Genomic DNA, 15,434 nt, shown 5'->3' on the forward strand with positions numbered 1-15,434 from the left:
AGAGAGCTTCCACGCTGAATGAAGGAGTAACAGAGACACCTTTGGACAGCAGTACTGTCTATCTGGGGGGGGGGGGGAGATAAACTAGCAAATTGGGGTCAAACACACACTTTTTTAAGCTGTTACTGCAAACAGTTTCTTCCTTTTGGGATAGAGGTTTTAAATTAATAAAAGCTGACCATTGTAAGCACCCCTGTCAGTGCTAAATGGTTTGTCGCAATGCTCTAACTGCTATATCTACAGGACAGCTTGTTCTTTTGAAAATCAGATTTAATGGCTGGATCACCAGATGAAACCAGAAGAAAGTAAGCCTAAAAAATAAACTGGTGTCTTAAAAATTGAGCTTATCATGGCTGAAAAAAAAAAAAAAAAAAAAAAGTGTAAAAACCAGATTTATCCAATAAAATCATAGGCCAAGAGCAGTATTCCCTCATGTTTACTCTGTCATCTTTTACCTACTGAACACATTGCTAGTACACTGCACAAAGTATAGGCTCAGTCTGTGCAAGGGACAGTCAGTCACAGGAGATAAAGGTAATCTAGAAGGAGTTGGCAGCTCTGATGACCAAGAAGTAGGTCTACCAACATTAACCAGGGCTACATGAGCCGTCAGATGGCAAAATCCAGCCCAAATCATAGATTGTCAGCAGATTGGTAAGATGTACCCAACACACAAAACTATAACAGCCAACCTACTTCATTTTATTATTGCTCCATTTACAACTTCTCATCTTTGTCTGTCTATGATTCCATGCCAGTTGCCAAATCCTATTGCTAGTGTCCCTATCTCCCTCTACTCCTGTCCCTGGTATAGTGCCAGCCTCAACCCTCCCCTCATCCTCCTGTCCTTGGTATAGTACCAGTCTCACCCCTCCCCTCATCCTCCTGCCCCTGGTATAGTGCCAGCCCCCACTATCCCCCTACCCCTGGTATGGTGCTCCTCCCATCCTCTTGCCCCCAATACAGTGCCTCCCCCCTATAGTACCAGTCCCCCCATTTTTCCTGTACCAGGTAAAGTGCCAGCCCCCCTCACCCCCCCCCATCCTCCTGCCCCTTGTAAAGTGCCAGCCCCCCCATCTGCCCCTTGTAAAGTGCCAGCCCCCTCCCATCCTCCTGCCTCTTGTATGGTGCCCCTCCCATCCTCCTGCCCCTGGTATAGTGCCAGCCCTCATTAAATCCTCGTGCCCCTGGTATAGTACCAATCCCTCCCCACCATCCTCCTGCCCCCCGGATACAGCGACAGTCCCCCTCCTGCCCCCCGGATACAGCGATAGTCCCCCTCCTGCCCCCCGGATACAGCGATAGTCCCCCTCCTGCCCCCCGGATACAGCGCCAGTCCCCCTCCTGCCTCCCGGATACAGCGCCAGTCCCCCTCCTGCCTCCCGGATACAGCGCCAGTCCCCCTCCTGCCTCCCGGATACAGCGCCAGTCCCCCTCCTGCCTCCCGGATACAGCGCCAGTCCCCCTCCTGCCTCCCGGATACAGCGCCAGTCCCCCTCCTGCCTCCCGGATACAGCGCCAGTCCCCCTCCTGCCTCCCGGATACAGCGCCAGTCCCCCTCCTGCCTCCCGGATACAGCGCCAGTCCCCCTCCTGCCCCCCGGATACAGCGCCAGTCCCCCTCCTGCCCCCCGGATACAGCGCCAGTCCCCCTCCTGCCCCCCGGATACAGCGCCAGTCCCCCTCCTGCCCCCCGCATACAGCGCCAATTCCCACTCCTGCCTCCCGGATACAGCGCCAATTCCCAATCCTGCCTCCCGGATACAGCGCCAATTCCCAATCCTGCCTCCCGGATACAGCGCCAATTTCCACTCCTGCCTCCCGGATACAGCGCCAATTTCCACTCCTGCCTCCCGGATACAGCGCCAATTTCCACTCCTGCCTCCCGGATACAGCGCCAATTTCCACTCCTGCCTCCCGGATACAGCGCCAATTCCCACTCCTGCCTCCCGGATACAGCGCCAATTCCCACTCCTGCCCCCCCGATACAGCCCCAGTCCCCCTCCTGCCCCCAGATACAGTGCCAGTCCCCCTCCTGCCCCCCGATACAGCCCCAGTCCCCCTCCTGCCCCCAGATACAGCCCCAGTCCCCCTCCTGCCCCCAGATACAGTGCCAATCCCCCTCCTGCCCCCCGATACAGCCCCAGTCCCCCCTCCTGCCCCCAGATACAGCCCCAGTCCCCCTCCTGCCCCCAGATACAGTGCCAGTCCCCCTCCTGCCCCCAGATACAGTGCCAGTCCCCTCCTGCCCCCAGACAGTGCCAGTCCCCTCCTGCCCCCAGATACAGTGCCAGTCTCCTCCTGCCCCCAGACAGTGCCAGTCCCCTCCTGCCCCCAGACACAGTGCCAGTCTCCTCCTGCCCCCAGACACAGTGCCAGTCTCCTCCTGCCCCCAGATACAGTGCCAGTCTCCTCTTGCCCCGAGACACAGTGCCAGTCCCCTCCTGCCCCTCAGTGTAGTGCCCCCCCATCCCCTGGCACGATGCCAGTCTCCCAGAGTCCATCCCCTGGTACGGTGCCAGTCACCCTCCTCCCTCGGTGTGGATCCCCCCTCAGCCGGTAGGGTGTCCCCAGGTGGACATCACTTACCCCTCAGCAGGCAGCCCAGGCCGCAGAGCAGCAGGCTCCTCAGCACGGCGCTCCACATATTGTGTTACCGGCGGGGCCCGGACATGGCGGCGGCTCCTCAGTGCTCCAGGCTCCCCCGGCTGCCCCTCTCCGGCCTCTCCATGATGCGTGTGAGCTTCCTCTCCTCCCCCTCTCCCGCCTGACTCCCCCCTCCTGCCGCGGACTGATACTTCTCCTTGTCTCCCGTGACCGTCCGCTCCTAGCTAGGCTTCGGCGGTTCCGAACCCGGTAGGGGCACCCGTACTCTCTGTCCAATGTTCTATAAACGCCACATCTGTTACCGAGCTGCGGAGCCAGAGTACCTGGCGGAATTCCACAGGGACTACTTTCTCTCCTCCCTTCCCCCTCATAGAGCCGGAACTACATTTCCCGGGCCTAGCCTGAGAGAGGAGGAATCCTCATCCCCGGACTGGAGGGATGCGGTTCCCAGCGCTGCACTAAGGAGGAGGAGAGCAGAGCGGGTCTCCATAGAGCCGTACAGAGCGCGAGTGTGGTGACTGCGTGTGAGAAGCCCGCTCATCCCTTCTATGTCCGTACCCGGGATGTATACTGTACAGTGGTCGCCTATACAGTGTTCGCCTGTACAGTGTTCTATACCTCATGTCAGTTATATCATGTCCACATAATTCTGTGACCTCATATATTACCAATATACAATGCCAGGCATATACCTTCCATTTAATGACCAGGCCATTTTTTGTGATACAGCACTGCGTTATTTTAACCGACAATTGCGCGGTCGTGCAATGCTGTACCCAAATAAAACTGATGTCCTTTTTTCCGAACAAACAGAGCTTTCTTTTGGTGGTATTTAATTACCTCTGCGGTTTTTATTTTTTGTGTTATAAACAAAAAAAATGCGACAATGCTGAAAAAAAAACAATATTTCTCTTTTGTTCATAGACAGACACAGCTCCTGATTTTCATAACCATTGGGTTATACTGCCCCCTACAGGAGTAGGACACTAGGCAGAAAAAGTATCTGGCTACACCTATGGGCAGTCCCAGAGGGCATGCTCCCTCTATCTGCTATAGGGATTCAGTTTTTTTCTGCCCAGTCAGGAGTAAGGACCTAGTTCCTTGCTGGGATCTCTGGTTCTGGCACATTTTTTCTTTTCAGATAGAGATTTTTTCTCATGGTTTCTTCCTGTGTGATCTACGATCAACTGCTGGACTGGGCGACGGGATGGATCTAGATCCAGTGGTCATTCCAGTCTGACCAGCAAGCGAGCGCAGACCTCAGTTCCACGCTAGGTCGGCCACAACATAGCCCCACTGGACAGGGGCTGGCCTGCGAGTTAAAAGCCTTGCGAGGTCCCATACGACCTACGTCTCAGCCCGAGTCGCTGTGTTCCTCCTGGCCGACAGCCCCCCCCCCCATTTAGATAGAGAGAGGGGTTCTATCTGGGGCTGTGCCCACCCAGTTCCTGTCTGTAACTGCCCCCCTCTCTCACCCTGAAGGGTTTTGGGGTAAATGTGTGCCCCTCCTTGGGACGGTCGGACCCCTGGGTTACCCTCCTTCCTGTAAGGCACCCCCCTTTCATCTTTCCCCCATCCTACCCCCCACAACTTATGCTAGGGCTGTTTAGGTTGTCTGGTCCACCTCCTGGGGTGGGGGCGATATACTGGCGATGGGAGGTGCGCTGCTGTCATCTGGATGATCAGCTGTGCAGGGGGGGGTTGTACCTGGTGGGGGCTCCTGCCAGGGCCCCCCATCCTGCCTGAGTCTGTCCTTGAGGCCTAGGAATCCCTCCTGGGTCCTAGGAAGCCTCGTGGTGCCACGCGGGGCTGCCATTTTGTTGTAGCCTTTGTGTTTCTATGCACTGCGGCCAAGTTTGTGTAGTCCGGTGGCCATTTTGCGGTGGTATGCCATTGAAAATATCAGTAGCCATTAGTGATCAACCGATATTGTTTTTTCATTGCCGATACCAATACCAATATTTTGGTCATCGCGTATCAGTTTCAACCAATATGGTCCGATATTTTTGTACATTTAAAAAAAAAAGTTTTTTTTTTCTACTTGGCAGGTACTCTTGTGGAGGGATCTGGGGGTCTAAAAGACCCAAACCCCTCCTCTGCACTTAAAAGCATTCAAAACACCAAGTTTGGCTGTTTTGAATGCTGTCATTTTTTTTAATCTGGCAGCAGTACCCGGAAGTGAGGTCATGACATCACTTCCAGGTTTTTGCATTGAGACCCGATCAGTGCCGAATGCGGCTTTGATTGGGTCTTCGGCGGATGTGCGAACTGCAGAAGGGGGGGGGGGCGTCTCCTCCCGCTCCTTGTAATGACAGCCGAGCGGCTTCTTAGCCGCATCGGTTGTCATTACAAGACAGCCAACCGTCGGCTATGAACGCCGTTACCGGGGTGATGCCTCTAGCTGCAGGCATCACTCCGGTACAACACTTTCCGAAATATCGGCCACCTCTGGTGCTGACTCCTGGATTTTTTTGCTTCCTGATCGCCACGCATGCAATGCAGATTATTTTGGTGGCTGCAGGTGCCTGTTTCTGCTAGGCGGTGAGTCTGGTGGAGTTCTATCCCTCTCTGCTAAGGATCGCTTGTTGCTTTGTGCCTGGTGACCGGGGGGGGGGTGCTGCCAGCGCGGTGGGGGTTGTCCCTTGCAATGTTTTACACCTTTTTTGTGGCTCATGGAGTCTTCAAAACACATCTCCCCACCTGATCCTCTCTCTGAGGCTGCGGGGCCCTCTGGTTCCCAACCATCCATCGGTGCACTGGCGGCGGCCCTGGAGTCCTTTGTGTCCCGGGTGAGGTGGTTTTCGGGTCATGGGCTAGCAAAAAGCGCCCCCTGCCCTATCTGTCTCATCAGATCCTGAATCTGATTTGGCCCGCTGCGGACGTGGGTCACCCTGCTGGGTTTGCAACCACGCGCCCAGAATCCTATGATATTGAAGATGATTCCTCCACATCTGCAACTGCACATGAAAAGGCACTGGTGGACGCACTGATTGTATCTGTGCATGAGACCTTGAAGATAGAGGATGAAGCTGCGACAGAGGCGCAGGTTCCCTTTGACACTCACAAGCTATCCAGAGCGACAAAGGTCATTCCTTTCCCCACCTATTTTGACAAAATTGTCGATAAAGATTGAGGGCGACCAAAGTGTTCCCTTGGGGTCCCTAAGCGATTTTCTAGGCGTTGCCCCTATGAGGAGTCCCTTATTAAGAAGTGGACTGTTTCACCGGTGGTGGACCCTCCGGTTTCCTGATTGAACAAGGCAACTATGATTCCAGTTGAAGAGTCCCCGGCCTTTAAGGATCCGGCTGACAGGAAGGCGGAGGCTGTGGCCTGCAATATGTACACTCTGGCTGGTTGGACACTGAGGCCAATATTCACCATTGCCCTGGTGTCGTAAACTCTGACCGAGAGGGCTAAGCTTTTACGCCGTGACCTGGATTGAGAACAGCTCCCCCCTGCCTTTGCTGAGCTGGCGGACCAGCTGGTTTGCAGGCTGCAGTTTATCTGTGATGCCTCTTTGGATGCGGCTCCCCTAGTGGCTCGGCACTCCTTTTCGACAGTAGTTCTTGGATGTGTCTTTTGGCGCAAATGTTGGTCTGCGGACCAGACTTCTAAAAAGGCCTTGACTGATCTATCCTTTCAAGGGCATCGCCTGTTTGGAGCTACCCTGGAGGACATCATTAAAGGTCTCACAGGGGGAAAGAGTACCTTTTTTCCGCAGGCTACCAAGAGCAAGGAACCTTGTCGTAGACGTGGGCCCTTCTTCTCAGCTCATTGGAAGTTTTTTTCATCCCTCAGGGTTGACTGACAAGGGCTCGAAGCCTTTCAGAGCCTCCTCTGGAGGATCCAAACAAGCCTGGTATTACAAGCTGAGAGCGGGCTTCTCCAGACCCGCGTACAAGGCTCGTTGGTTTATTGGCTTCCAGACCTGTGGACTTCCCTGGTACAAGACAAGTGGGCCCACAAAGTCATTCGGTCCAGCTACAAGATCAAGTTTTGCTCTTGTCCCCGCCAAGGTTCTTTCCTTCAAACTTGCGTCTGTTCCCTGGACCGCTTACAGGGTCTGTTTGGGGCAGTACAAGACCTGTTACTTCAAGGGGTGATTGTCCCGAATCCAACTTAGGAAATTTTTCAGGGTTTTTACTCAAACCTGTTTACAGTTCCCAGGAAGGAAGGCAAGGTGCGTCCAATCCTGGACCTCAAGGCGCTGAAGTGCTTTTTGCGGGTGCAGAAGCTCCGAATGGAGTCCATTCGCACGGTGGTGGCATCCCTGCCTCGGGGGGTTTTTCTTGCCTCTATCGACATCAAGGATGCATACCTTCACATTCCGATATGTGCTGGTCACCAGCGCTTCTTCCGTTTTGCCATGTTACGCCAACGGGGGATCACGATACTGAGCTACGTGGATGACCTCCTTCTGTGAGCAGAGTCTCCTGCTCTGGTGGAAAACCTGGAGATCAACATACGAACTCTGCGGGAGTTCGGCTGGATTCTGAATTTTCAGAAGTCTTCTCTGGTTCCATCCACGAAGCTGGGCTATCTGGGCCTGACTCTGGACTTGGCCTTAGCCAGAGTGCTCCTTCCTCTGGACAAAACTCCAGAAATTGCAGGCTACAATTTGTCTTCTGCTGTCCAGCAGATGGTCATCCCTCCGGACTTGCATACGGGTGCTGGGCCTGATGATGTCTACCTTCGAGGTGGTTCAGTTTGCACAGTTCCAAATGAACTGGGTGTTTTAATGTCTGGGTCTTTAAATGATAAATTTATCATAGATTTTATCATTTTATAGGATCTTTTTCTCGTTCGTTAATTGATGGAACACAGCTCACTATCTTCTTGACAGTTGGGTTATACTGCCCCCTACAGGAGTAGAACACTAGGCAGGAAAAAACTTGACTACGCCTATGGGGCAGTCCCAGGGGGTATACTCCCACTCTCGGGTATAGGCATTCAGTTTTTTTTTCTGTCTAGTCAGGAGTAAGGACCTAGTTCCTTGCTGGGATCTTCGGTCCTGGCAATTTTTTCCTTTTAAATTTAATTTTTTTCCTATCTTTGTTATTTTGTTCCTGTGAGAATCTACTATCAACTGCCGGACTGGATGACCTAGATCCAGAAGGTCCCTCCAGTCTGGGCGTGCGCAGACCTCAGCTCCGCGCTAGGTCGGCCGTGACATAGCCCCACTGGACGGGGGGCTGGCCTACGAGTTAACCGCCTTGCGAGGGTGCATACGATCTGGCCTTGGCCTGAGTCACAGGGTTCCTCCTGGCCGACAGCCTCCTCTATTCTAATGAAGATGCCCCGCGAGGCCGCCATTTTCTAGGGGCCTTTTCTGCTGTGGATTGGCGGCCATGTTTGTGTAGCCTCTGCGGCCATTTTATTGTGGTTTCTCATTGAAAATAGCAGTGGCCATGATTTTGAAGCTATAGGGGCAGTGATTTTGGCGGTGAGAGCCCCTCCTCATCCCATAGTGCTGACTCCTGGATCTTTCTTTTCCTGATCTTCCTGCTGGGCTCGTGTTTGGTGCTCCTAGGGTCCTCCCTGGGCCCCCCGGGAGCCACGTGGGTTTGCCATTTTCTTGGGGCCCTGTCAGGGAATCCCTGTGAGACGTCTGGGGCATGGCCGTGCGCATGCTATTCCCAGAAGAATGGCTAACGGGCTTGGCGCCAGATGGGCTATTTCAAGGAAGTTCAATCCTGTTTCCTTTGCTGACTGATCTTCAGCTGTACCCTGTGACCTGATGATACCTGTATGCTTCCCTGTTGCTGACCTGGCGTGTTCTGGACTTGACTTTGGATTCTGCTTCTGCCTCTCTGTTAAACCTGAACCGGCTCCGCCCCCGATTTTGGCTCTGCTTATGATTTGGTACCCTGCTGCACCGCCAGTTGATGACCCTAGCTTTCCTGCAACTCTGACTCTGTCTCTAACTTTGGCTCTCAGGGCTACCCGAGTGCTTGCCTGGCTGTCCGCTGCACCTGTTCCATACATCGCTGCATGTTCCAGTTTCCAGGATCCGGACAAGCTGCCTATCCTGTCCCATCAATGATTACAGGCACTCGTGTCCCTCCTGTCCCTTGACACCCTCTGTCTCACCTTCAGTGGGATCTGGGCAGGAGATATAAGAGAGGCCGACCTCATAAACTCAGTCTCCTCCCAGGTACGTGACAGGCCCTTTGTGCTGTGGATTGGTGGCCATGTTTGTGGCCATTTTATTGTGGTCTCTCATTGAAAATAGCGACGGTCATGTTTCTGAAGCTATAGGGACGGTTTTTATGGCGGTGGGAGACCCTCCTCATCCCCTAGTGCTGACTCCTGGATCTTTCTCTTCCTGATCGCCGCATGGTGTGCAGTTTGCCTGGTGATGTTGGGGCCTGATCGGTGGTGGTGAGTCTTTTTGTGGAGTTTTCTCTCCCCCTCTCTGGTATAGCAGCGGTAGTGCTCTGTGCTGGACCCTGTGGTACCGCCAGCCCTGTGGGGGTGCCTCTAGCAGTGTTATACACTTTTTTTGTGTGGGTCCTCCACTTCTCTAATCGAGTCCCTGGAGCAAATTTTCCCACCTAGACCCCTCTCAGAGGCTGCCGAGGCCTCCGGATCCCACCAATCCCTGCTCGCACTGACGGCAGTCCTGGAGTCCTTAGTGTCCAAGGTGGATTTGGTCATGGGTAAACGGGCTAGCAAAAAGCACCCCCCTGCCTTCATATGTCTCATCAGATCCTGAATCTGATTCGGCCGTTACGGATGCGAGTTACCCTTCTGGGTCTGCGTCAACGCACCCTGCATGCTCAGATAGCTTGGCTGTTGAAAGCCAGATGCTGAATGATAGAGGTTTGTCTGAATCAGTGATTCCTACGCTGTTAAAGGCTAGAAAATCTACCTCTAGGAAGATCTACCATCGTACTTGGAAGATGTACATTACGTGGTGTGAGTCTCTTGGGGTTCACCCTCGCTCCTTTTCGGTGGCTCGGATATTGGCTTTCCTCCAACAGGGGGTTGAGCAGCACCTGGCCTTGAGTACCATCAAGGGCGAGGTTTAAGCCTTAGCGGTTTTCTTTCAATCTATTGGGCACACATTCCTTGGTGCGCACCTTTATCCAGGGAGTTCGACACTTGACTCCTCCAGTGCGGTCTCCATTGCCGCTGTGGAACCTCAATTTGGTGCTTTCTGTTCTTCAGAAGCCTCCCTTTGAAAGTCTTCGGGAGGTTCCCCTGCTTACGTTGTCTCAGAAGGTGGCCTTTTTGGTGGCTATTACTTCTTCCCACAGGGTGTTGGAGCTGGTGGCATTGTCTTTTCGTTCACCTTACCTGGTGGTTCACAGAGATAAGGTGGTTCTTCTTCCCTGTCCGTCGTTCCTTCCAAAGGTCGTCTCTTATTTCCATTTGGATGAAGACATTGTGTTGCCTTCCCTATGTCCCAGGCCTTAACATCCTAAGGAAATTGCCTTGTATTTCTTGGATGTGGTTCGGGCAGTCAGGGTGTACCTGGCAGCTATGGAGTCTTTTCGGAAGTCAGACTCACTGTTTGTACTCATGGATGGACCTTGAAAAGGGTTGACTGCTTCTGCTGCAACCATTTCCAGATGGATCAGACAGACGGTGATTCAGGCCTATTCAATTAAGGGTCAGGTTCCTCCTTTCCCTGTTAGGGCGCACTCTACTCGGGCGATTAGCGGCTCCTGGGTCTTCCATCATTAGGCGTCAGTGCTGCAAGTTTGCAAGGCGACCACCTGGTCGTCTGTGCACACTTTCACAAAGTTTTATAAGGTGGATGTGTTGGCATCTGCGAATGCTTGCTTTGGCGGCAAGGTTTTGTTTAGAGGACCTGGTCCTCTTTGAGGGTGTATTGTTTTTTTTAAGCTCCAGTTGTTTATGGTTAAGCTCCATGTTACCTGGTTGGCTACGGTTTAGTCTGGGAATTTTTGTCTTGCCGTTCCCACCCCTCATGTTTGACACTGCTTTGGGATATCTCAAAGAAGATAAGGAGCTGTGTCCGTCACTGAACAAAAGAGAAAATGGGATTTTTGACCTTAAAATCCATTTCTCTAATCTTCATTGACGGACACAGTACCCACTCCACTGTGGAGTTGGTTTTCTTCTGACACTGCTTGTAAAAAAACTGAATGCCTATAGCTGAGTGTGGGAGTATACCCCCTGGGTTTGCCCCATAGGTGTAGTCAAGTTTCTTCCTGCCTAGTGTCCTACTCCTGTAGGGGGCAGTATAACCAACTGTCAAGAAAATAAGGAGCTGTGTCCATCAATGAACATCAGAGAAATGGATTTTATGGTAAGTCAAAAATCCCATTTTTCCAAAACGCTTGCTTGACATCAAAGAAAAATGTGCCTCATTGCCTGGTATCAAGAAATAATGTGCCAGCAGTATAAAAGGAACATACAGATTTTAATCCATATTATAGCCCATATAGGAGCGCCTGGTATGGTACATTAAATTATGGGTATGGTATATTAAATTATAGGTATTCGATTAAAAATAGAATTTACATCTGCATGATTTCAAGCAGAGGTAGCGAGTCAGTCAACAATTAGTGGATTCAAACATGCTTGGGAAAAACATGGATCTATACTGTGACAAAAAACAAAAAAACAAAAAAAAAACCCCAGAACATGTATAAATATAAAATCAATGGGGCAGACTTGATGGACTACTTGGTCTTTTTTTTCCATCACTGTTCTATGTTTCTATGCTTCATTCTCATTTGCAGTGATAGAACTACTTTCTAGTTCCTAAAATAGACGAGACCGCATAGCACAAATGTGAGGGCAGATAAGGTCGAATGAAGGCTCGGAGATCCAACATCTGAGGCTGTTTGTACAATGGAATTGTTGGCAAATAATCGGCTTTGCTGTATTACTCATCATTTAAGTTATACCGAATGTAACACAAAAAAACAACCCGAACCACTGAGAGTGGCAGAAACAAAAAGGGAAACAACATTACAAACCCAACAAAATAATTTTCCTCAAAACTAAAAATCTCTGCACCACTAACTATAAAGTAATATATGATAGAATGAAAAAGTATTATGCACTTTATTGAGACAACAAACAATACAATATAAAGTATTCCAAGAAGCACGTGACATTATAATAACCACAGTCTTCTTATTAAAAACATTTAAAACTTATTGCAAACATGATCCATTCACCAGACGGAGCGTAAGCCTAATAAACCAGCTACTGGGAGTCTCACTATGAGTCCTGTGATGGTTTTATGCAGGTCACAAATGCAATAAGAATGCCTGTGGATATAAACAAGATTCTAAATTACAGGACAATATAAATAATAGTATATAAGTGCTAAAATTATCATATAAAAATATTATGCTATCCTTGAAGCCCTTAATCTAAATATGCTAGCCTGTGTAATAGGAAACAAAGTTGTGCCATCCAAGCAGCTGTGAATGGCCTCAGAGCATTGGTGGCGCAAACTTGAAACTTTCACATCTGACAAGGCAGCTGGGGCTGTGATACACATGGCGTATGTACACATTGATGCAGCTTTGTGTTCATAACCACTTCTGGACCAAGCCCATTTCTAAGGCTCGGTTCACATATATGCGATGCGGGAAGGCTGCGAATTCGCAGCCTGTTCCCGCATCGCACACGCACCCCCGGCAGTTCACACTGCCATATGCGATACGCTGGGGGTGTCAATGTAATCTTAACGACACCCCCAGTTTGATCGCATATCGCAGTGCGATTGTGCAGTTCGCACAGGATCGGATCGCACAAGTGTGAACCGCTGTGCGATCCGATCCTGATGCGGCTGCAAAAATGCCTCCTGTGCGTGTTTGCTGCGGGAGCGATGCGAATTTAGCCATACAGTTTGTATGGCTAAACTCGCACCGCACAGCTGATCGCATGTAATGTCGGAGCAGTGCGCTCCGACATTACATGCGAACCCCGCACACGCACAAGTGTGAACCGGGGCTTAGGCTCCATTCACACCTGGGCGTTTTTGAGTGTTTTTCAGCTCCAAAAACGCTAAAAAAAAAATGTTCCAAAACGCCCAACAAGTAAAACTCCATTCATTTAAATGGCCCCTGTTCACATCTGAGCGTTTTGCAAAACGCCTGTAGCTGAAAAAAGTACATGAGCTTCTTTTTGGGCTGATTACCAGCATCTTTGATAGATGTCAATGCCTGCCTCCAAAAACGCCTGAAAAAAACGCCTGAAAATCGCTGTAAAAATCGCGGTAAAACGCTATGCTCAAGTGTGAATGCAGCCTTACACATGTTGTTTACAAGTTAAAATCTGTACTTTTAGCTAGAAAATGACTTAGAACCCCCAAACATTATATACAGTGCCTTGCGAAAGTATTCAGCCCCCTTGAACTTTTCGACCTTTTGCCACATTTCAGGCTTCAAACATAAAGATATAAAACTGTAATTTTTTTGTGAAGAATCAACAAGCGGGACACAATCATGAAGTGGAACAAAATTTATTGGATATTTCAAACTTTGTTAACAAATAAAAAACTGAAAAATTGGGCGTGCAAAATTATTCAGCCCCCTTAAGTTAATACTTTGTAGCGCCACCTTTTGCTGCGATTACAGCTGTAAGTCATTTGGGGTATGTCTCTATCAGTTTTGCACATTGAGAGACTGAATTTTGTGCCCATTCCTCCTTGCAAAACAGCTCGAGCTCAGGGAGGCTGGGTGGAGAGCGTTTGTGAACAGCAGTTTTCAGTTCTTTCCACAGATTTCACCAGGCTGGGGAAAGATTGATCCACCCAGATGCCTGGCCTGGCACCCAGCTCAGCATTTCAGCGATTGGCTGAGAGCCTGAGCTGGTGGCTCCCGCCCCCTCCACGGCCCAGTGCTCCAGTGAGCCTGTGGGGGCAGAGCAGAGCTCTCTGCTCACGGAGCACTGAGAACTGAGCGATTAGCAGTGTTTAATCGCTCGGTTCTCAACCTTAGAGCTGGCGGGGGAAAGATGCAGCATTGGACCTTTCAAAAATAAAAAAATAAATTTCTCTTTTAATAGCTGTGAATATATGGGAGATAACTGTGTGGTCAGGGGGAGAAATGTTCTGAATAGTTTTGTGTCGGAGAGGCTCCCAAGAGTGCTTACAGAGATTAATTAGGAGAATTGTATTGATCATAGTGTAGACCACAAGTGTTGACCTTGGGGCAGGTCCACCAAATGTGCATCGTATACCTTGAGTCTGAACACCCCTGAAAACACACAGCTGGGTATGATGGTATACATTTTGCGGTTCATGCCAGGATATAATACCAGCAAGACAATACCTTGTAGGGATTTTCCAAAGCCTGTACATTACTGTACAAGAGCTTTTAAAAAATTGCCAGGTAAATCTTGCGCCAGAATTCAGGAAGGAGCGATCCACAATAGAGCAGTTTGTTGCTTTTCTTTTTACTGTTAAATCACAGGCTGGGAGTCAAGGCCTGTTAAGGCAGTAGAAAAAAAATAGCAGAGCTGTGTAAATCTCAGGACTACATGGATAGATATCTTTCGGCAGGTAAAACTGCCCCATATATATATAGTATGCAGTCTGCCTGTATGTTTAGCTGTTTGCCTGGAGTTCAGTTTTAGGCCCCATTCACACCACCATGTAGTGTTTGTCACGCAAATTTTCATGGTCTTTTTTGTGTGTCTTTTGTGCAGCAGCATAGGGCGGCCCATTCATTTAAATAGGCTGCTCTTCAAGTCAAACATACCCAAAGAAGCTACAGGATCTTTTCCGTAGAGCTTCACACTTTTTTTTTTTTACTGTGCATTTTGCAGCACATTTGGGGCACCTTTAACAATTATAGCACTGCAAGCCGACTTGTCTTTTTCACACTTTTTTGCATGTTACCAGAACACAAGCAAAAACATATGTTTCTGAATGCATTCCCATAGCGCGCAGGGGTGAATGCAGCCTTAACCGTTTGCCGACCGCTGCACGACTATATACGTCGGCAGTCAGCCCCGGCCAGGCAAAGTAACGTATATATACGTCACTCATCTGTCACTTGCTTGGGAGCCAATAGCGGGCGAGCGCGCGCGCACCCGCGGAGGCGCGTTCCCGCCCCGGCTCGTTCCCCAGCAAGTCCGTGCGTGTGACCGGCGGACCCAATGTCCGCCGGTCACTCGCCGATCGTCGGTGCAGAGGGAGAAAGGCAGGCGGCTGATGTAAACAAGCCGCCTGTCATTCTCCCCTGTGTAGGAATGGTGATCATACTGTTCTACTATGTAGGACCGTTGATCACTGTTCCTACACTAGAAGCCACAGCCAATCATAGTAAGAATCACGCCCCTAGGGACACACTTAACCCCTCCTTCCCCAATAAAGTTAACCCCTTCATTACCAGTGTCATTTTTACAGTAACAGTGCATATGTATAGCACTGATTACTGCAGTAATGTCACTGGTAACCCCAAAAGTGTCAAAAATGTCAGTCAAGGGTCCGATCTGTCCACCGCAATGCCGCAGTCCCGCAAAAAAAAATCGCAGATCGCCGCCATTACGTGTAAAAAAAAAAAAAACACCAAAAATGACAAAAATCTTTCCCTTAGTTAGTAAACGCAATAACTTTTGCGTAAACCAATCAAAATACGCTTTTTGCGATTTTTTTACCAAACATATGTAGCAGAAAACAAATTGGCCAAAAATGTTAAAAAATTTTGATTTTTACATTTTTTTGGGGGGAATTTCATTTAAAAAAATGTGAAAAATATTGTTGTTTTTGCAAAATTTACGCTCTTTTTTTTGTTTATAACGCAAAAAGTAAAAATCGCACAGGTGATCAAATACCACCAAACAAAGCTCTGTTTGTGGGAAAAAAAGGACGTCAAATTCGTTTAGGTACAG

At 49.9% G+C, this 15,434-nt stretch overlaps 1 protein-coding gene and 1 long non-coding RNA gene across 2 annotated transcripts in view; one reads left to right on the top strand and one right to left on the bottom strand.

Moving 5' to 3' along the window:
- LRP6 (LDL receptor related protein 6) overlaps positions 1-2,743 on the bottom strand; it is a 158,108-nt gene extending 155,365 nt beyond the window's left edge. Inside the window, exon 1 of the mRNA XM_082255712.1 lies at positions 2,589-2,743. Coding sequence (XP_082111838.1) covers positions 2,589-2,646 — 58 coding nt within the window. The 5' untranslated portion in view covers positions 2,647-2,743. The remainder of the gene's footprint in view (positions 1-2,588) is intronic.
- Positions 1-15,434, top strand: part of LOC309554153 — a 476,173-nt gene that overhangs the window by 74,855 nt on the left and 385,884 nt on the right. The window lies entirely within an intron of this gene.

This window comes from Pelophylax lessonae, assembly GCF_965119305.1.
Source record: "Pelophylax lessonae genome assembly, chromosome: 4".
NCBI lineage: Eukaryota > Metazoa > Chordata > Amphibia > Anura > Ranidae > Pelophylax > Pelophylax lessonae.